Source organism: Typopeltis vanoorti, chromosome 23 (genome assembly GCF_054136105.1).
Source record: "Typopeltis vanoorti isolate ZY-2024b chromosome 23, IOZ_Tvanoo_1.0, whole genome shotgun sequence".
NCBI classification, from domain to species: Eukaryota; Metazoa; Arthropoda; class Arachnida; order Uropygi; family Thelyphonidae; genus Typopeltis; species Typopeltis vanoorti.
This window is the reverse complement of record NC_143571.1, coordinates 71,236,349-71,255,767: the sequence shown is the minus strand read 5'-3', so window position 1 is coordinate 71,255,767 and position 19,419 is coordinate 71,236,349. Positions and strand designations below refer to the sequence as shown.

At 37.9% G+C, this 19,419-nt stretch overlaps 1 protein-coding gene across 1 annotated transcript in view; it reads right to left on the bottom strand.

Annotated features, from left to right (window-relative positions):
* The window catches only part of LOC150093941 (cell adhesion molecule Dscam1-like), a 1,598,688-nt gene that overhangs the window by 359,469 nt on the left and 1,219,800 nt on the right, over positions 1–19,419 (bottom strand). The window contains exon 26 of the mRNA XM_090412925.1: positions 11,284–11,463. Coding sequence (XP_090269051.1) covers positions 11,284–11,463 — 180 coding nt within the window. The remainder of the gene's footprint in view (positions 1–11,283; positions 11,464–19,419) is intronic.

Sequence of the window (19,419 nt, the reverse complement as noted above, 5' to 3'; positions counted from 1 at the left end):
ATGTGGTAACGCAGGTGGTCAGAATAGCATCAGTTGCACAGCTCCCGATGTACACAGGACAATGTCTTTTGGCACACTGACTTATGAAGGTAGATGCTCCCCGTGACTGTGCATGTATCCTTGTGCTGCCATCTGTTGCCGTGTTACAAACCTAGTCTCGAAACTGTTTGATATCACCTCGTATATCGATAAACAGAAAGAGTGACATAAAAATTTAACAAATCTTATAAAATTATAAGTATATACTCCCGTATATACGGGAATAAAAAGGCGTTAGCTGATTTTTTTTTTTTTTATAAAATTATAAACATTTTACTGTGTTTTATGTTGAGAAGAAAACAGAGGCCATTGTAAAAAAAAATTATCTCTCGGAAAATGGAATTAAAAAGAACAGCTGTGACTAATTTCTTTTTAAACAAAATGATCAAACGATTACAGATTTTGAAGACATCAGACAACAAATAATTTTATGTGTTGCCAACTTAGCAACTTTGTTATTAGATCTAGAGACCTTTGAGCTCTCACAGTGTACCCCAAAAAATTTTACCACATACCCCCAAGGGTACACATATCACATGTTGAGAACCCATACACTAGGGGATAATGAATTTCATAAAGCATTATGTAGATTATATGCTTTGTGTTGTATGGGGAATAGTTCTGATTTGGTAGTTTGTATCTTGCTTTTCTAGGGTGTGTATTTTTTTTGATTTTTATGAAGTTAGAGATTATGGAATTATCTCTATAATTTTTTGAGAAAAAAAAATTAGCCTGTTGGAAAGTGCGATCTTCCTGCATTTTAAATGTTCTAAGAAATATGTTTTTTTTTTTTTAATCTCCCTGTCATGACTCTGCATATTTTAACAAAGTCAAGGTTTATCAACTATGTACGTAATTAAAATGGATTAATCTCATAGACTTTTTTTTTTAAACTAAATATTCTTCTACAAGTTTTGCTGCCTTTTTTTGATTGACAGCTTATTATTATTATGGGTATCTCCATGGAGTCAGTAGACTCATCGCGGGACCCAAACTATCAAAACAATATCTATCATACCTCTTCTTGAATTCATGTATATATGAAGAACTCACAACTGAGTCAGGCAATGCATTCCACTCATTCACCACTCTCCAAGCAAAAAATCTAGTTCTCACACCCTTGTTAACCATACTTTCCCTTAATTTCCAGGGATGACCTCTTGTTCTTCCATCACTATCACACAGCTGAAATATTTCACCTGCATCAATCTTATAAAAACCTTTTAATTATTTAAATGTTTCTATCATAGTCTTAGAGCCACCTTCATGCAAAGGAACCACTTTGTCTTCCTTATCCCTAGGGACCATACCAGAGTTCAAACTTAAGTTAAATAACCAAGTAAGAGGTGTTGACAATTCATTTGCACATTCACGCAACACTCGAGCTGATCAAAACCTACAGCACTGTTTGCATTTAAATTCTGCAATATACTAAGTACCTCTGATTTATTAACTTCAATTCTCACATTAGTTATTGCTACATGTACAGAGATATCTTCACTTGGGTGATAGACTTTTGAAAAGTGATCACTCAGTAACTCTACTATTACATCTGAATTGGTGACCTCAATACCATCAGCACTCACTAAGGTTATCCTTCTAAAGTCATTCTTCCTTTTACTTGCTACATGGCGGAAGAACTCTTTGCGATTACCCTTGACCTCCTTGGCTAATGTCTTCTCATAATCTGATTTAGCATTTCTTACTATGCTGGTAACCTTCCTAGCTTGAGCCTTGTACTGCTCATGGGTGTACTGATCGCCTTTCTCCTTGTAAATTCTCCATAACATTTTCTTTTTTTGCAGATCAAGCCTGATACTACTACTCATCCATCTAACACCTACCTGTTTGTCTTCCTGACCATGCGAATACATTCTGATATTGCCTTCCTCAGATACCTGCTGATTATATCCAGTTCACTGCTAACACCTTTCCCATGCAATATGTTCTGCCATGGGATGACTGTAAGCTCGCTCCGAAGCTTGTTATAATTACCTAACCTGTAATTCCGTATATATCCCTTCTTAAGAGAGAAATCCACAAATTTTGCAACCTCCCAAATCTATACCACATGATCGCTCTCACTAATTGTAGGTAATGAGGACACCTTACTTATGCATATGTCCTCTGAACCTATGACCAGATGCAACACTCCCACACCACGAGTCCCTTCGGTTATGTGCTGTTTCAAGTAATTATCTCTTAGGAGGTGTATGAATTCCATTTTATTTTTTTGCCATGCAATATTTTCTCCTTCCAATTGATATCACCATAATTAAAATTCCCCATAATAATCACTAACCCTGCACTCGTTGCACTAATTTGCTGATTCATGAATTAAATATCACCACCCCTTTATCTCCTGGCCTAGCAACTGACTGTATATTTGGTTGCGTTGGTCACTATTTCACACCAGACTGCCTCAAATGAACTATTATTTACACGTCTACCCTCTTGATATACTACTTTCTTTGGCTGCAACTCAACAGCTATCATCAACAGTACTCCTCCTCCTGTTCTATGTTCTCTATCCTCGTTGAAAATATTGTACCCATCACATTCAATTCCAGTAACCACATCTTCTGCTGACAGCCAAGTTTCACTAATGCCTACAACATTTGGTGAGATTACACTGACTAATGCTAAAAATTCTTCCTTCTTATTTCGAATGCTTCTTGCATTGGTATGCAAAAATTGCAGATTCCCTTTAGTTCTCATACCAGCTTTAGAACTGATATACATTCTACTAATTTCAGTAGTCCCATGCCGATTTTTATTCACTCTATTCTTTAAATTACTCTGCAAAAAAGGATAAAAAAAATATACATTCACTACATAAGTTTCTTCCTCTTACACTCAACCTTTTCAATTTTAGTTTTCCTGCCCAATTACTTCAACTTGTTCAGAAAACAGTAACTTCTTTAAACGCTTATGACCTTCCATGTTCAGATGCAACCCATCTCTCGCATAGAGCTGTCTTTTGCCTTCAAACACACTCCAGACATCAACAAATTCCAGACCTCTTTTTTGTACATTCTTGCAATCATATCATTCATTATCTAGTTCAAAGTTCTTCTTCTTCAGGGAGATTTACTGAAATATACAAAAAGATCTAAAATACTTCAAACAGCTGCTCAAAGTGCTTTAAATCTTATACAGGTCTTTAGTGCTTATTTTGCAAACTGAAACATAGTGAATAGTAAGTAAATCACACATATCATGTTGTTTTGGAATGTTATTATTATTATTATTATCTTAGACCTCCAGGGAGTCAAGGACTCATCGAGGGAGGCTATAAATCACCCAAAGCAGCTATTATACCTTCCCTTATATTCATTCACACTAGATGCACTCCTATCCCCCTAAGGGCAAGTTATTCCACTCACTCACTCACTGATCTCTGGGAGAAAAACTTAGCTCTTATCCCTTTCTTGACTGCAAATAAATTTAACTTCCACGGATGCCCCCATGTTCTTCCATATAATAAAAATTTCATCCACTGATATCCTATAAGACCCATTCAAAAGTTTATAGACCTCTATCATATCACACCTTTTTCTCCTGTTAACAAGAGTCTGCAATCCACATACTCGCAATCTGTCCTCATAATCTAAATCCCATAATCCAGATATAATCTTTGTAACTCTTCTTTGCACCCTTTCCACAGCTTCTTTATCCCCTTGCAACCCAGGAGACCATATCTGTGCACAATAATCCAGGTGTGGTCTTATCAAAGCCTTATTATAAAGAGGCAAAATAACTTCCTTATGCTTACATGTCAAGGTTCACTTCAACATTGCAATTATCCTCTGAGTTGTATTTGCAACTTTTGCTATGTGACCTTTGAACTTTAAATTCCTATCCACCAATATGCCAAGATCCCTTGCCTCTTCAGTTTCTTGCAGCATAATCCTGCTAATATAATATGCCACTGGAACTCTAATTATTATCATATTGTATATTGTTGTGCAAAACTTGTAGGTGATTGCTGACATAACACAGGTCTTGAATGTTTCATACATGAATTAAGATCTTTGCAGACCTATTTCCTTCCACCTGACATCTCACACTTCTTCCATCATTTCTCGATGGCAGTTGTTCAGGAATTGTGCAAAATCTTTGAGGTCTTTCCTGAGTATGCTTCCAGATAATAAATGTAACTACATATCTCCACCAGACATGGAATTTTAGGATCATCTGTACTAGGACTTCATCTTCAAATTTGTCCATGTATAAATTTGCGATGGGAGGAGATAGAAGTGAGCCTATCACTAAACCATATTTTTGGTAGTACAGTCATCCTTTCCAAGTGAAGAAAGAAGATTGAAAGCAAGACTGTACTACCAAAAATATGGTTTAGTGATGGGCTCACTTCTATCTCCTCCCATTGCAAATTTATACATGGACAAATTTGAGGAAGAAGTCTTAATATATAGACGATCTTAAAATTCCATGTCTGGAGGTATGTAGATATGTTTATTATCTGGAAGCATACTCAGGAAAGACCTCAAAGCCTTAAAAAAATTCCTTCACAAAGCCATGTTGATCCTCACACATTATCGTACTTTTATTGATCCACTCTTGAATTCTCTTTTTTTAATCAATTTTTCTAATACTTACCACCACGCCTGAAATATTGATTGGTCTATAATTTGCTACTGCAGTCTTACAATCTCCCTTATGCAAGGGAATTAGTTTGCCCTTTTTTCACTCCCTTGGAACTCTATGAGAGCTGAGAATTAAATTAAAGCACCTAGTCAGATGAATTGCCAGTTCCCTTGCACACTCTCGCAAAACCCTAGCTGATATCCCATCTAATCCCACAGCTGTATTTACATTGAGATTCTGCAATATCCTAAGAACTGTCAATTCATCCACTTCTGTTCCTACATCAGCATCTGTCACATATTTAAAGCAGTAACCTTACTTGGATGATATACCCTTGCAAAGTGGTCACTCAGTAACTCCACTGATTTCTATGCTTCTGTCACCTCATTATCATCATCACTCATTAAAGTTGATCTTCCATGGTCATTCTTCCTCTTACTTGCCACGTAACAAAAGAACTCTTTGGAATTTCCTTTGGTTTACTCGGCTACAGTGGCAGCTGGTGAAAATTTTAAGTGGGGGTGCTGCATATACAAAAAAAAATTTTTTTTCCTAATCACTAACCAATTTATTAATAAATAAATTTACATATTAAAAACTTGCTTTATTAAAAATATTTCACCCTCACCACGAACCAATAATAAAAGTTTCGTATCTCACAAAAATAATGCACAAACATACGATACACTGCTCGTTTGTGCAGTGTCGGAATGACTTGTAACGTGCAATCACAAGTGCAAACGAATATCGGCGAGTCTGGCTGCATTTGACCAAACGTGAAAATTCTGACACTACGTTATATCGCAGTGTATTTGTTTCATATAACGATAATTGAAAAAATATAATTCTTTTCATATTTTCAACAATGACACTCATCATAATTCAGCCTTGTATCTATAAAAAATAAATAATTATACATCATTTTAAGATTTGCAAAAAATAGTTCATCCTCACCACGAACACGCACCAATAATAAAAGTTTTGTATCTCACAGAAATAACATGCGCAAGCATACAATACACTGCCCAACCGAGCAGTGTCAGAATGATTTGTGATGTGCAATCACAAGCGCAAACGAATATTGGCGAGTCTGGCTGCGATTGGTCGAACATGATAATTCCGACACTGCATTAGATCGCAGTGTCTTTGTTTCGTAATCTAAAGCATTAATCGAACAATTCCAATTATTAACTATTCAATCACTGTCGAAACATAAGCTGTACCCTTTAACATGTTGTATTGCATTTATATAATGTTGTAAGGATTGTTATTATTTATAAACACAAACAAAATTTAAATTTTTCATTTTTTCCTTGGGGGTGTTGCGGTGTTGCAGTGCTTATGTACGGGCCACCACTGCTCGGCTAGATTCTTCCTGTAATGTTATTTTGATTTTTAGATATGCTGGTAACCTTTTCTGCCTGAGCCTTGTATTGTTCATGATTTTTCTTGTCACCTTTCTCCTTATATACCCTCCACAGCATTTTCTTCTTCTACAGCTCACACTTAATGATATTACTAATCCATCTAACTCCAGAGAGGTTATTAATGTTCTGGAAGGATAAGTAACTTTTTTGTATTTTACTTGATAATATTAGGCTAACTTACTGTAGTTTTTTTTAAAATGGATGTGTGATTGACTGTGTTATTCAAGAATGGGTGGATCAGGATATGATACTCTATAGAGGCCAAAATGGTTTTGTTAAAGGTTAACTGAGTTGGACAAAGGAACTGGCCACACAGTGGTGCTTGTGGATTTTGCTAAGGCCTTTGACATGATACCCCCATGGAACACTGTTATGCAAATTGGAGCAAATGGGAAAGGATACTAAATTGGTGATATGGATAGGAGAATGGCTCAGGGAGAGACACCAGAAGGTGGTGTATGGAGGAGCCGAGCCCAGGACAAGGTAGGTGACCAGTGATGTGCCTCAGGGCTCTGTGCTTGGGCTATTGTTGTTTAATTTGTATATAAATGATATAGGAAATGGCTTAAAGGGAGATATTCAGTTGTTTGCTGATGATGCAAAGTTGGGTAGCACAATAAAAAATCAAGCTGATGTTGAAAGTTTGCAGGATGATTTAAATAAGCTGGTAGAATGGGCAAAAGGTAATGGATGTCAGTTCAATGTGGAAAAGAGCAAAGTTATGCATTTTGGGATTAAAAGATTACCAGATGTGTATTACATTGATGGAACAGTACTCCAAGAGATTGATGAAGCTAGGTACTTAGGGGTGTTGGTAGACAGGGAGATGAAGTTCAGGGGACACATTGCTAAGGTGTCTAAGATTGCATATAGGATTACTTGATTGTTGAGGAACACACTGACATCCAGAGATAAAGAGGTTATTATTCCCCTTTATAAAGCATTGATACTTCCACATTTGGATTACTGTGCTCAGGTCTGGTCATCTGGATTCCTTGGAGATGAGGAGGCTGTGGAGAGGGTTCAGAGAAGAGTGACTAAGTTGGTGTGTGATGTAAAAAAAATGATTCCTACATTGGTAGATTGAGAGCTTGTGGATTGCAGAGGTTGGTTGATAGGCAGAGAAGAGGGGATATGATAGAAACATTTAAATTACTAAAAGGTTTTTATAAGATTGATGCAGAGGAAATGTTTCAACTGTGTGATAGTGATGGAAGCACAAGAGGTCATCCCTGGAAATTAAAGAAGAGTGTGGTTAACAAGGGTGTGGAGAACAAGGTTTTTTGCCTGGAGGGTGGTGAATGAGTGGAATTCATTGCCTGACTTAGTTGTGAGTTCTTTGTCTGTAAATGAATTCAAGAAGAGATATGACAGATATTGTTTTGCTAGTTTGGGTCTCCAGGGATGAGTCTACTAACTCCATGGAGATACCCATAATAATAATAATAATAGTTTATAAGTAAACCTTGTATTTTTTTTTTGTATTAATACGATATATTTGGCATGGCCCTAATGCATGGTAGAACAATGGCAGCAAACACCACATTGTCGGATGATTTGAATTTGTAGGATTTGTGCAGTGCAGTATGTGCACAATTAAAATAGTAATTGAAACCAGAGAAAGAATGTACTAAACGCTTCAAAAGTAAATTCCTATTAGGTGACTAGAATGCAACAAATGCTAGTAGAGTGGACAATATCAATAGTTGGATGGAAAATATTGGAATAAATATCAAACATGTGGCTGTGGAAATAGAGGAGAATGAAATGGAGATAAATAGAGAAATAGCGTGTTGAATGTTATCCTTCACAGGACAAAGTGCGAAATTGAAAACTGCAAAAGCAGCAAGAGATTAGCAGGGCAAAAAGAGATGGTAGTCTGGTAGGTACTAATAATTTAAGTAGTGATAAATATAGTATGAGATAAGATATGAAAGGTCTGTTGTAAGAAGTGAGAAAGAAATGTGAGAGAGTAAAAATTGTAGGATTGCTACTCAGATATGACACTACTGAGTTAAGAAGGAAAGCGATGATATCAAATGATTTCATGCGCAGGCTGTGTAGAAGAAATGGATGCAAGTTTTTAGATGTGTGGGGAGTGTTTGATGGCAGAAAAGAATTGTATAAAAAGGATGGCTTGCACTTGAATTCACTTGAGATCAGGAGCCTGGGGAAATTACTTCTTGGTATGACACCTAATGCAGAGAGTCAGAGAGAGTCAGTCCCATTCCTCCCTAGATAATCAAGGGAGGAATGGGAAAAATGTGTGTGAAAGTTAAGCTATGGTATGCAAACGTGATAAAGTTATGAATGTTTTCATAGTGAAGAATTTATGGAGACACAACAAACATGTTAGAATAATTACTTTATTTAACATTAGGAAAGTAGCATTCAACATTTTGACCTTTGTATTGAGGTCATCATCAGGAAAAATACATATGTATAAGATATACAGAAGAAAGAGAAGGCAGAGTAGACCTCAACAAAGGATATTGGATGGAAAATGAGACCGGAACAGTCCAATATGGTCTATACCAGTAATTAGTGTTATGATGATGATGTATAAGATACAAGCTACATGACACTGCACTATACAAAAGTAAGATAAATATAATGCTTGTTAATCATTTAACCTAGCCTGACCTCTTGTGAAAAAAAATAATAAAATAAAAATAAATAAAAAATGTTTTAAATAAAAATAACATATGAACGGAACTACACTAAATATTTCTAAAGTTCCCTCATATTGAGATTTTCTTCTGTTTAGGATTGTTCTTGTTGCTATACGGATTGCAGATGGGGTCCGCCAGATTCTTGGAATGATCAGTCCATCATTCATGTTAGGTTTGGATAATGTTTCAGCCTTTCACAAGCTTCTTTGAATTTTCTTTCAAATCAGGTTTTGGTGAGGTGTAGGGGACTAGATGCTTTTCCAGTCAATTCTGTGCCATGTTTTGAGATGAAAGTTTTTTGTGCTAGGTCTAATAGACCTGTTTTACCATAGTGGAGGTATTTAATGTGTCATTTGTGTTCATCTTTTCTGATTGGGATGGTGCGTCCTGTTTCCTCTATGTAAGGTAAGGTTACAGGTACATTGAATTTTGTAAACTCCTGTGTGGATCAGGTATGGAAGAGGATCTTTGGAAGAACTAAGTAAATTTCTTAATTTTCACTATTAAAATACAACAATTAATGTTGTACTTAAGTAGTGCTCTATCTATTTTTTTCTGATGTGTTCTTAATATTGGGTATGGCTATGGTATTCTTGTAATTTTTTTTGTTTTTAGTGGCATTTTTATGGAGGATCATCTTGTGAACCATTTTTTTATTGTAGCCATTTTTTTGAAATGTTTCATTAATGATTTCAAATTCTTGGTTTAGAACTTGTTCATTGGAGCAATTATTAGCGCTCTGTGTTTGAGGGTGCGGATGACTTCTAGTTTTTGTGTTGGATTGTGGTATGAATTTTTATGTATGTATCGGCCTGTGTGCGTGTGTAGATTTGCAGTAGACCATGAAGGAGAGACAGCCTGAGGGAAGACGTGTGACGAGTGTGTGTAGTAAAGGAATAGAGCTGTTATTTTCAATTTCAGTGGTGAATTTGTGTTGTTTGTTCAGGTGGCGTAGAAATGCCTTTAATGTTTCATGGCCATGGGTCCAAATGGCAAAAATATCATCAACATATCTGAGCCACACTTTAGGCTTTATACTGGCCAAATCTAGAGCTCATTTCTCAAAGTCTTCCACATAAAAGTTAGCTATTGGTATGTGTGTGTGGGGGGGGGAATGGTGAGCCCACGGCTGTACCTTCTTTTTGTAGGTAAAAATTAATTTGCCACACAAAATACCCAGAGCAAAGTACATGGGCAAAGAGGGCTGTGATGTCGGGCAGAAATATGTTCTGTAAGAGAAGAATAGTATCATTAACCGGGACATTAGTGAAAAAGGCAGTTATGTCAAAGCTGACTTATAAATCTTCGTCGTTGAATGTGATGTTTCTAATTTTGTTTATGAAGTATTGTGTATTTTTTTATATAGGAGGGGGGAGTGACTTACCAACTCCTTGAGTGTGGCTGCTAATTTCTTGGCTAAGTGATAATTAGGGTTGTAGTTTCCTTCAACTACTGATACAAAAATCGGTACAAAAAGTGGTATATGGTAGGTGTGAATCTGCCAGATTTAAGGTGACCAGTGGTGTACCTCAGGGTTCAGTCCTTGGGCCCTTTATTGTTCAATTTGTATATTAATGACATTGGCCAAGCCTAACATCAGATGTGCAATTGTTTGCCGTTGATGCGAAGATAGCAGGGCAATCAGGGATGCTACTGATATTCAGCACTTACAAAATGATTTGAATAGGCTTGAAATTTGGGCAAACAAAAATGACTATCAGTTTGATGTCAGTAAGTGTAAAGTTATGCTCTTTGAGATGATTAAAGTTCCAGCGGCATATTATATTAGTGGGGTTATGCTACAAGAAGCTGAGGAGGCAAGGGATCTTGGTGTATTGGTGGATAGGAATTTCGAAGCTCAAAGGTCACATAGCAAAAGTTGCAAATACAACTCAGAGGATAATTGTGATGTTGAAGCAAACCTTGACATGTAAGGATAAGGAAGTTATTTTGCCTCTTTATAAGGCTCTGATAAGACCACACCTGGATTATTGTGTGCAGATTTGGTCTCCTAGGTTCCAAATGGATAAAGAAGCTGTGGAAAGGGTGCAAAGAAAAGTTACAAAGATTATATCCGGATTATGGGATTTAGATTATGAGGACAGATTGTGAGTATGTGGATTGCAGACTCTGGTTAACAGGAGAAAGAGGGGTGATATGATAGAGGTCTATAAACTTTTGAATGGGTGTTATAGGATATCAACTGATGAAATTTTTTGTTATATGGAAGGTGGGAAGAGAACAAAGGGACAGCCATGGAAGTTAAATTTATTTGAAGTCAAGAAAGGGGTAAGAGCTAGGTTTTTTCCCCAAAGAGCAGTGAGTGAGTGGAATAGTTTGCCTTTAGAGGTAGTGAATGCATTTACTGTGAATGAATTTAAAGGAAGGTATGACAGCTGGTTTGAGTGATTCATAGCCTCCCTCGATGAGTCCTTGACTCTCTGGAGGTCCTAGATGATAATAATAATAAAGTAAATTTTCCTGCCTAAAAAAAAAAACAACTTAAAAATCTATGACAAACATATAAAATTTACTACCTCGATAATGATGCCTTGTATTTCTTCTCCTTTTATACATCACTAAGCATACTACAGCCACAATACCAGCAATTAGAACAACTCCAGATGATGCCATTGAAACCAAGGTAGTAGTATCTTCAAAAAAGGAGGTAGCTGATGGAAGGTGACCCTGACTGCCAACATCTGGAACTGGAACAGCTATTAAAATAACACATACCATTTTCTATTTACTAGTAATTTAACAAGTAATCAGATTAGTGTATTATTACTGTACCTAATTTTTTAAAATTTTTTTGTATATTTTTTCACTGATATATTATTAATTTTTTTTAAAAACAATATTTTTATTTGCATTTCATAAAACAAAAATTACAAAAATCTAATCTGTGAGTAGATCTATGCTTATTCCAATTCTGGATGAAGGAAGTGTCAAATATAATGAGTGGCATAATGACTGAGCTATGAGAAACAAAAGGAGGAGAGGTGCAGTTTGTGAATGCATATAATGAATCATTCTACCATATGAAAAATCTCCCCTAGTGTAAATCCTGTAAATACCTTTCAATTGCATAAATGTCTCAATTATATCCTTCCCTTTGTTTTCTGTTCACTAAATTCTTTTGCATGCCTTCAATCTATTCCCAAAACCAACACTATACAGTCTTGATAACATTATCAGGACTGTAATGTCTCTGCAGATATATTCTTTTGAAAATTATTTCATCCCCTTCAAATTCCAGTGACCAGATCTGAGCACAGTATTCCATGTTTGGTCTGATCACAGCTTTACAATGGAACCACCACCCCTTTTATCTCTGCTTGTCAACACCCTTCTCAATATTGCAGCAGTTTTCTGGTGTTTTTTTCACAATCATTGCAATATAAGCAACATGCGACTGAAGCAACTAGAGACATTAATGTTTTGGATTGGGTGATAACTTCACAAGATGTAGTTGTTAATGATGTGTTGACATTGCCTCTGGTTGGTGAGCGTGATCATGAGTAATTTGTCTGGGAAGTGATGAAACAAGAAAAGGTTACGGCCAAAAATGGATATATGTGGAAGTATAAAGCGGTTGATTATAGGAAGCTCTGTAGTCAGTTAGTATCGGTAAGCTGGATAGATAAACTGAGTGGAAAAGATGTTGACAATGCATGGAAACACACAAGGCAGCATCTGATAAAAGCATTGTATAACTGCATACCAAGGGTTAAGTGAGTAAATAGAATAGGAGTGCAATTGTTATGGAGGAGATACAAGCAGTTGGTGGTGAATGGATCCATGAAGAGTATAAAGTGCAAGCTAGAAATGTGATGACCATGGTAAAGAAAGAAAAGGTGCAGTATGAGAGGAGATTGGCTGGTCAGGCCAAGGTTAACTCAAGGGAATTTTCTACTATATGGAAAGCAGGAGAAAGATGGTGACACTGGTGGACAGTCATGGCAGCAGAATAACAGTTACAAAAGATATATGGAATTATTGAATGAGTTTTATCAGCGTATATCATACATATCATATTGGTGTAAATGGTGCAGTGCAATATATAGAAAGGAACAAGTATTAGGAGAATTAGTAGCGAAAGAATCAGAGGCATATTAGGTGTTGATCGAGTTAGATGTTAATAAGACTGTGGGAATGGATGAGATATCACTGCACGTATTCTTAAGGAATGTGCACCACATTTGGCTATTCCCCTTCACCCAGTTATTTAATTAAAGTGTTGCATAGGATAGGGTTCCTAAGGAGTGGAAAGAAGGCAAAATAGTACCACTCCACAAGCACGGTTCCATGACAGAGGTTTCCAATTATAGACTAGTCTGTATAATTGCAGTTGTGATCAAGGTGTTGGAGAGATTGATTAGGAATAGAATACAAGATTGAGTCGATGGACATAGCATTCTTTATGATGGTCAGCATGAATCTGTAAAGGGTAGGTCATATTTTAGCAATCAACTTGCATTTTATAGTAGGGTAATGAGTGATAGATAAAGAAGAATCATATACAGTGATATTCTCGAACTTTGCAAAAGTGCTTGATAGATTACCACATGATAAATTGGTGTACAACCTATGGAGGATGGGAATAGATAGTATATTGGTTAGATGGATCGGAGATTGGCTCTCTTAGTGATACCAGCAAGTTGTGTATTACGAGCAGTGTCTCAAAAAAAAAAAAGGAACCAGTGGCATGTCCCAGGGTTCTGTTCTTGGGTCCCTGCTGTTTAACTTGTTTGTAAATTCAGTTATTTGCTGATAATGCAAAGTTAGGAAGAATTAGATATAGACTAAAATGATGAGATAGCAACTAAGAAAGTACAGAAAATCAGTTTCTTGAGTTTTTGAGGGACAACTACCTCAGACAGTATGTATCAGAGAGAACACAAGTATAGAGGGTCTTGGATTTGATCATCTAATCAGAGGATTTAATTATAAATGAGGTGTGAAATCACCCTCCATTTGGTGAGAGTGACCATGAGGTGATTACCTGGGTGGTTGCCAGCAGTGTGAGGACCTCTGTGAGAAAAAGGGAATATGTGGAACTACAAGGCTGGTGATTATGAAGAGCTCAGGACACTAGCATGGAATAAGGAATTAGTTGGAAAAGAGATCAATTCAGCTTGGGGGATATTCAAGAACTATCCAGAATAAGTATGTCTAAATTATTACTATGATAGGTATAGAAGCAGTGACATTTTTATGCTCTATACTAATGCCAGGAGTATCTGCAATAAAGGAAATGAATTGGTGGAGGTGATAGCATCAACCTGGCCAAAGATTATTGGGATCTCTGAGACGTGGTTGAAGGAGGATGATATAATAACCGGAACTGAAGTGACAGGGTACAGCATTTTTCAGAAGGTATGAAAGGAAAACGTGGTGGTGGAGTACTGCTTATGATAAGTGAAGACTCATGTCCTCTTAGAGGCTTTGGAAGGCAGTGACACAAATGGTTTTGAAAGCATATGGTGTGAGGTAGAAGTGGCCAAGACAGGATATTTATTGGGGTGTTGCTAAAAACCAGGGAGCACAGAGGGTGGGAACCAGGAGATGTTTAGGCAGTTGAGCTTGGCAAGTGCAAGAAGAATGATTGTTATGGGAGATTTTAACTACAGCAGTATAAGCTGGGAAGAGGAATATGCAAGAAGTAAGAAAGGGATAGAATTTTGGATTTCTTGAGGGACAAATGTCTTCGGCAGCATGTGATGGAGGGAACAAGAGGTTCAAGAGTTTTGGATTTGGTTACAGCATCAGAAGAGCTGATAATAAGTGAGATGGCATCTCTCCCACCAGTTGCAGAGCATGACCATGTGGTTTTGACTTGGAAGATGAACACACATGCAGGTGCATCAAAGAAAAGGGAACGTATGTGGAATTATAAGGCGGGTGATTATAGTAGTCTTAGGTATCAACAAGGGGCAGTTAAATGGAGGGCAGAATTGGAAGGCCAGGATATCAAAATCTCCCATAGCAATCATTCTTCTTGCACTTGGCAAGCTCAACTGCCTAAAGATCTCTTGCTCCCCCATCCTCTGTGCTCCTTGGCTTGTAGCAACATCCCAATAAATATTCTGTCTTGCCCACCTCTACCTCACACCATATGCTTAAAAAACTATTAGTGTCGCTGCCTTCCAAAGCCTCCACTCTTAGAGGACATAAGTTGTAACTTATTATAAGCAGTACTCCACCATTGCATTTTCCCTTCCAATCCTCCCGAAAAATGCTGTACACTGCTACTTCTATTCCTCTTATTATATCATCTTCTGTCAACCACATCTCAGAGATCCCAATAACCTTTGGCCAGGCTGATGCAATCAAAGCCACCAATTCATCTCTTTTATTCCAGATACTCCTAGCATTAGTATAAAGCATAAAAATGTCACTGCTTGTATACCTATCATTATCCCCTCCAAACTCCACTGGATCAGTGTTATCAGATGTTGTCACTGTTGTGTCGGAAAAAGTGCTGATTCACTATTGATGAGTCATCCTGCTTCTGACCCAACATACAGTAACGATTAGATCTAAGGATAAGGACATACTTATGCCTCCAGAAGAAGAGCTAAAAAGATAGTGTACATATGCTCACTCAGAAGTATGCCTAACCATCTGAGGTTGTAGATAGTAAGTGATTTTGAGAAATCCATAATTAAAGTTGTAATTATGTCTGTGTAAAAATTAACAAGGGAAAATTATGTATCAGTATTGAAATGTTATTATTAGATGTATATAAGATGATATATGTATTAGAGTCATGTCAAAATAGTTTGGAGTTGCGGTGACCAATCGGCCGCCGCTATGAGCATGACGTAGTCATCGACAGAGGGCGCTCGCATTTTACAATATAAAGTCCGGTGCGAGATTCAATCGCTCTCTTGTTTTCTGTTCCTGCGTTCCTGATCCAAGTCCTGGATAGCTGTGGAAGTTTACCGCCGGTACCCAGCAACAATCTCCCGGTTGCTGTACATGCCGTGCCAAGTATAGTCACTGAAGGAATGAGGTCGGAATTCCAGTAAAGAGCCGTTGGTTAGTTATGCTAATGTGTAGTCAGAAAAAGGGGAACCTTTTGAAGATGATAGAAGTAAGTCGCTGATGCCATGAGAATACGTGGTGAGAAAACACGGAAGTGTAATCAAGGAAGCCTCGGCAACTCCATGAAAAGACAAGAATGGTAATGTACAAGTTTTCATACTCATTTTTGGATAATAACCAAAGAAAGAATAGGAACCAGGGAATTAAGGAGCTCCACACACTCAACTTTCATATAATGCTTAAAGGACTGTTTTTGGACTAATCTGTCTATGTCAAGGATAAGGATCTGAAATTTAGGGGACACATTGCTAAAATTTTGAGGACAACACAAAGAATTCTGGGAATGATTCAGAGGACACTGACTTGTAGAAATAAGGAGATTCAGATTCTTGTTCCATTATATAAGGCTTTGATTAAGCCACACATGGACTGCTGTGCACAAATTTGGTCACCTGGTTTTCAAACGGAAGAAGAGATGTTGGAAAAGTCCAGAGGTGACTGAATAAGGTAATTTCTGATCTCTATAATGTCAAATATGAGGAAAGGTTGAGAAGATGCAATTTACAGAGTCTAATGGATAGGGGGAAGAGAGGTGATATGATAGAGACCTACAAGTTAGTAAGGAGTTGTTATAGGATCAATGTTGGAGAGGTTTTACAGCAAATGGTGGGAGATCAGGTGATAATCAGGCAACATTCCTGAAAGCTGTATAAGGAGTCTGTGAGCAGGGGAGTGAGAAGCAGGTTTTTTGCATGCAGAGTTGTGAATGATTGGAATGCTTTGCCTGAGAGTGTGGTATCTGCAGGGAGTGTGTTTAATGCATGGTATGATGAGCTGTGTATATATGACAAAAAGGACCTCCTAGATGAGTCTTTGATTCCATGGGGTCTTGAAATAATAATAATAATAGCATTTATTCCATTGATATTGTCGCTGTGTTGCAGGGAGATATTCAGTTATTTGTAGATGATGTGAAAGTTGGGAGGGTTGTTTGTAATAGTGCTGATATTTTAGCTCTTCAAGAGGATTTCAGTAAGCTGGAAAGATAGACAATTAATGGAGATAGCAATATAATGCAACTAGATGTATAGTCTTGAAATTTGGGATCCACAGATTAGAGTCTGCATACTCTATTGGTGGATCTATACTAGAGGAGTTCAAGGCAAGGGACCTTGAGATGATTGTTGATAAAAATTTGAAGTTTAGAGCACATATATTGAGAAGGTGGTGAAGACAGCTTAGAGGACTGCAGCAGTAATACTAAGATGGACTTTGCCTAGTAGAGATAAGACAGTGATGATTCCATTGTATAAAGCACTAATCAGGCTACATCTGGACTATTGTGTTGAGATCTAGTCACAAGGATTTGAAGAAAATGAATTAACATTGCAGATGGTATAGAGACAGATAACCAAAATTATATCAGGAATCTACAATGTTAGTTATGAGGAGAGAATAATGGCATGCAAATTACGGGGTTGATAGAAAACAAAAGGGTGACATGATGTGATATTTAAACTTTTGAGACACAGTTACAGGATTGATACAGAGGAGATGTTTCACATAGTAGAAGAAGGACAAGGGCCATCCCTGGAAGTTGGGAAAATAGGTAGTGAGTAGATAGTGTGATGAATGTGCAGACAGTGATGGGCTTAAGAAGTGGTATGACAGAACTTTTGTTGTCTAAGATAGGCCTCCCATGACAAGTCTTATGACTCCATGGAGGTCTGGAATAATAATATGTAATACTTTTAACTGTATATATTCTGTTTTTTCACCTGTGGGATCAACATTTAAACTGTTGAGGGATATTTACAGTATTGCCATAGAGGAGATATTTCATATAGTAGAACATGGAGAAGGAACAAGGAAAAGAAGCCATTCCTGGAAGTTGCAAAAAGAGGTGGTGAGTAGTCAGAGTGGTGAATGTGAAGACAGTGAATGGGCATAAGAAGTGGTATGATAGACTTTGTGTTTCTAAGATAGGCCCCACAATGAGTCTTATGACTCCATGGAGATCTGGAATAATAATCTTCATCTTCTGCAGCTTGTCCCACTTAAGTGGGGTTGCTGTTAATGATGAGTCTCCTTCACATCCTCCTGTCTTGGGCAGTCACCACATCCAAGTTCTTCATCCTCAAGTCCTCTTCTACCAGCTCCCTCCATCTCTTCTTTGGCCACTCATGCTTCCTCCTTCCTTGCACATCCATTTGCATGACCTTTCTTCCCACATATTCGTCCTCCCTCCTCATCACATGACCAAACCACCTCAACCTTGCCTCCTGTATCTTCGCTCCTAAGTTCGTAACTTTTACTGTTCCCCTCACATAGTCATTTCTCAGACGATCCTTTCTGGTCACGCCGCACGTCCACCTAAGCATTCTCATCTCTGTTACCTCCGTCCTCCTGATGTTATTTTTTCTCAGGGCCACAGTTTGCATACCATACGTCACAGCAGGCCTCACTACTGTCCTATAGATTTTGCCTTTCAGATTGATCGGCACCCTCTTATCGCATAGCACTTCAGCCATCTCTTTCCAGTTCCACCAACCTGCTTGTATCCTGCAACCCACATCCTTCTCAGCCCCTCCATCTTCTTCCACTGTTGAACCTAAGTATCTAAAGTACCTCACCTTCCTGATGATAACATTTCCTTCCAGCTCCAGATCTGTCTCCTGGCTGCCATCCACTTTGCAACCCACACACTCTATCTTACTTTTGCTCAGTCTCATACCTCTCTCTTCCAGTACTTTCTTCCATCTTTCGAGTTTAGCTGCCACTTCGTCTCTTGAATTTGCACACAGCAAGATTTCATCTGCATACAACACTGTCCAAGGCGTGTCTTCTCTCACCTCTTCTGTCACCACCTCCATCACAATATTAAACAGAAACGGACTTAATGCTGCCCCTTGATACAAGCCAACTGTTACTTGAAAACTTTCTGTCTGTCCCAGACAGGTCCGAACTCTTGTCTTCACATTTCTGTACATCTCCTGCACCAACCTGACATATTTCTCTGGTACCCTCTTCTTCACAGATACCTCCAGACTTCTTGCCTTGGCACTCTATCGTATGCTTTCTCCAGATCAATAAACACCAGATGTAGCTCTCGTTGTTTCTCTCGAAACTTTTCCATCATCTGCCATAACCCAAAGATAGCATCTGTTGTTGATCTACCAAGCATGACGCCAAATTGTTCATTTGTAATCTCCACCTCCTTCCTCAATCTTACATCAAGAACCCTTTCTAGGATTTTCATTGTGTGGGACATCAACTTTATTCCTCTGTAATTCTTCAGTCTTGTGCATCCCCTTTATCCTTGTAGATGGGGACAAGAGTACTTTCCCTCCATTCCTCGGGTATATTTTCCTGTTCACAAACTTTCATAAACAGGTCCTACAGCAGGTCAATTCCCTCTTCCCCCCCATGCCTTCGATGCCTCCGATAGAATCTTGGCTGGGCCCACCGATTTTCCATTCTTCATGTTCTTCACAGCTTCCTTCACTTCCACTACTGATGTTCTGCACCATCCCCCTTAGAAGGCTGCCCATCTTCTCTGTGAATCCTTGCATTTTCCTCATTCAAAAGTCCCTCAAAGTATATTCTCCATCTGTTTCTTATGT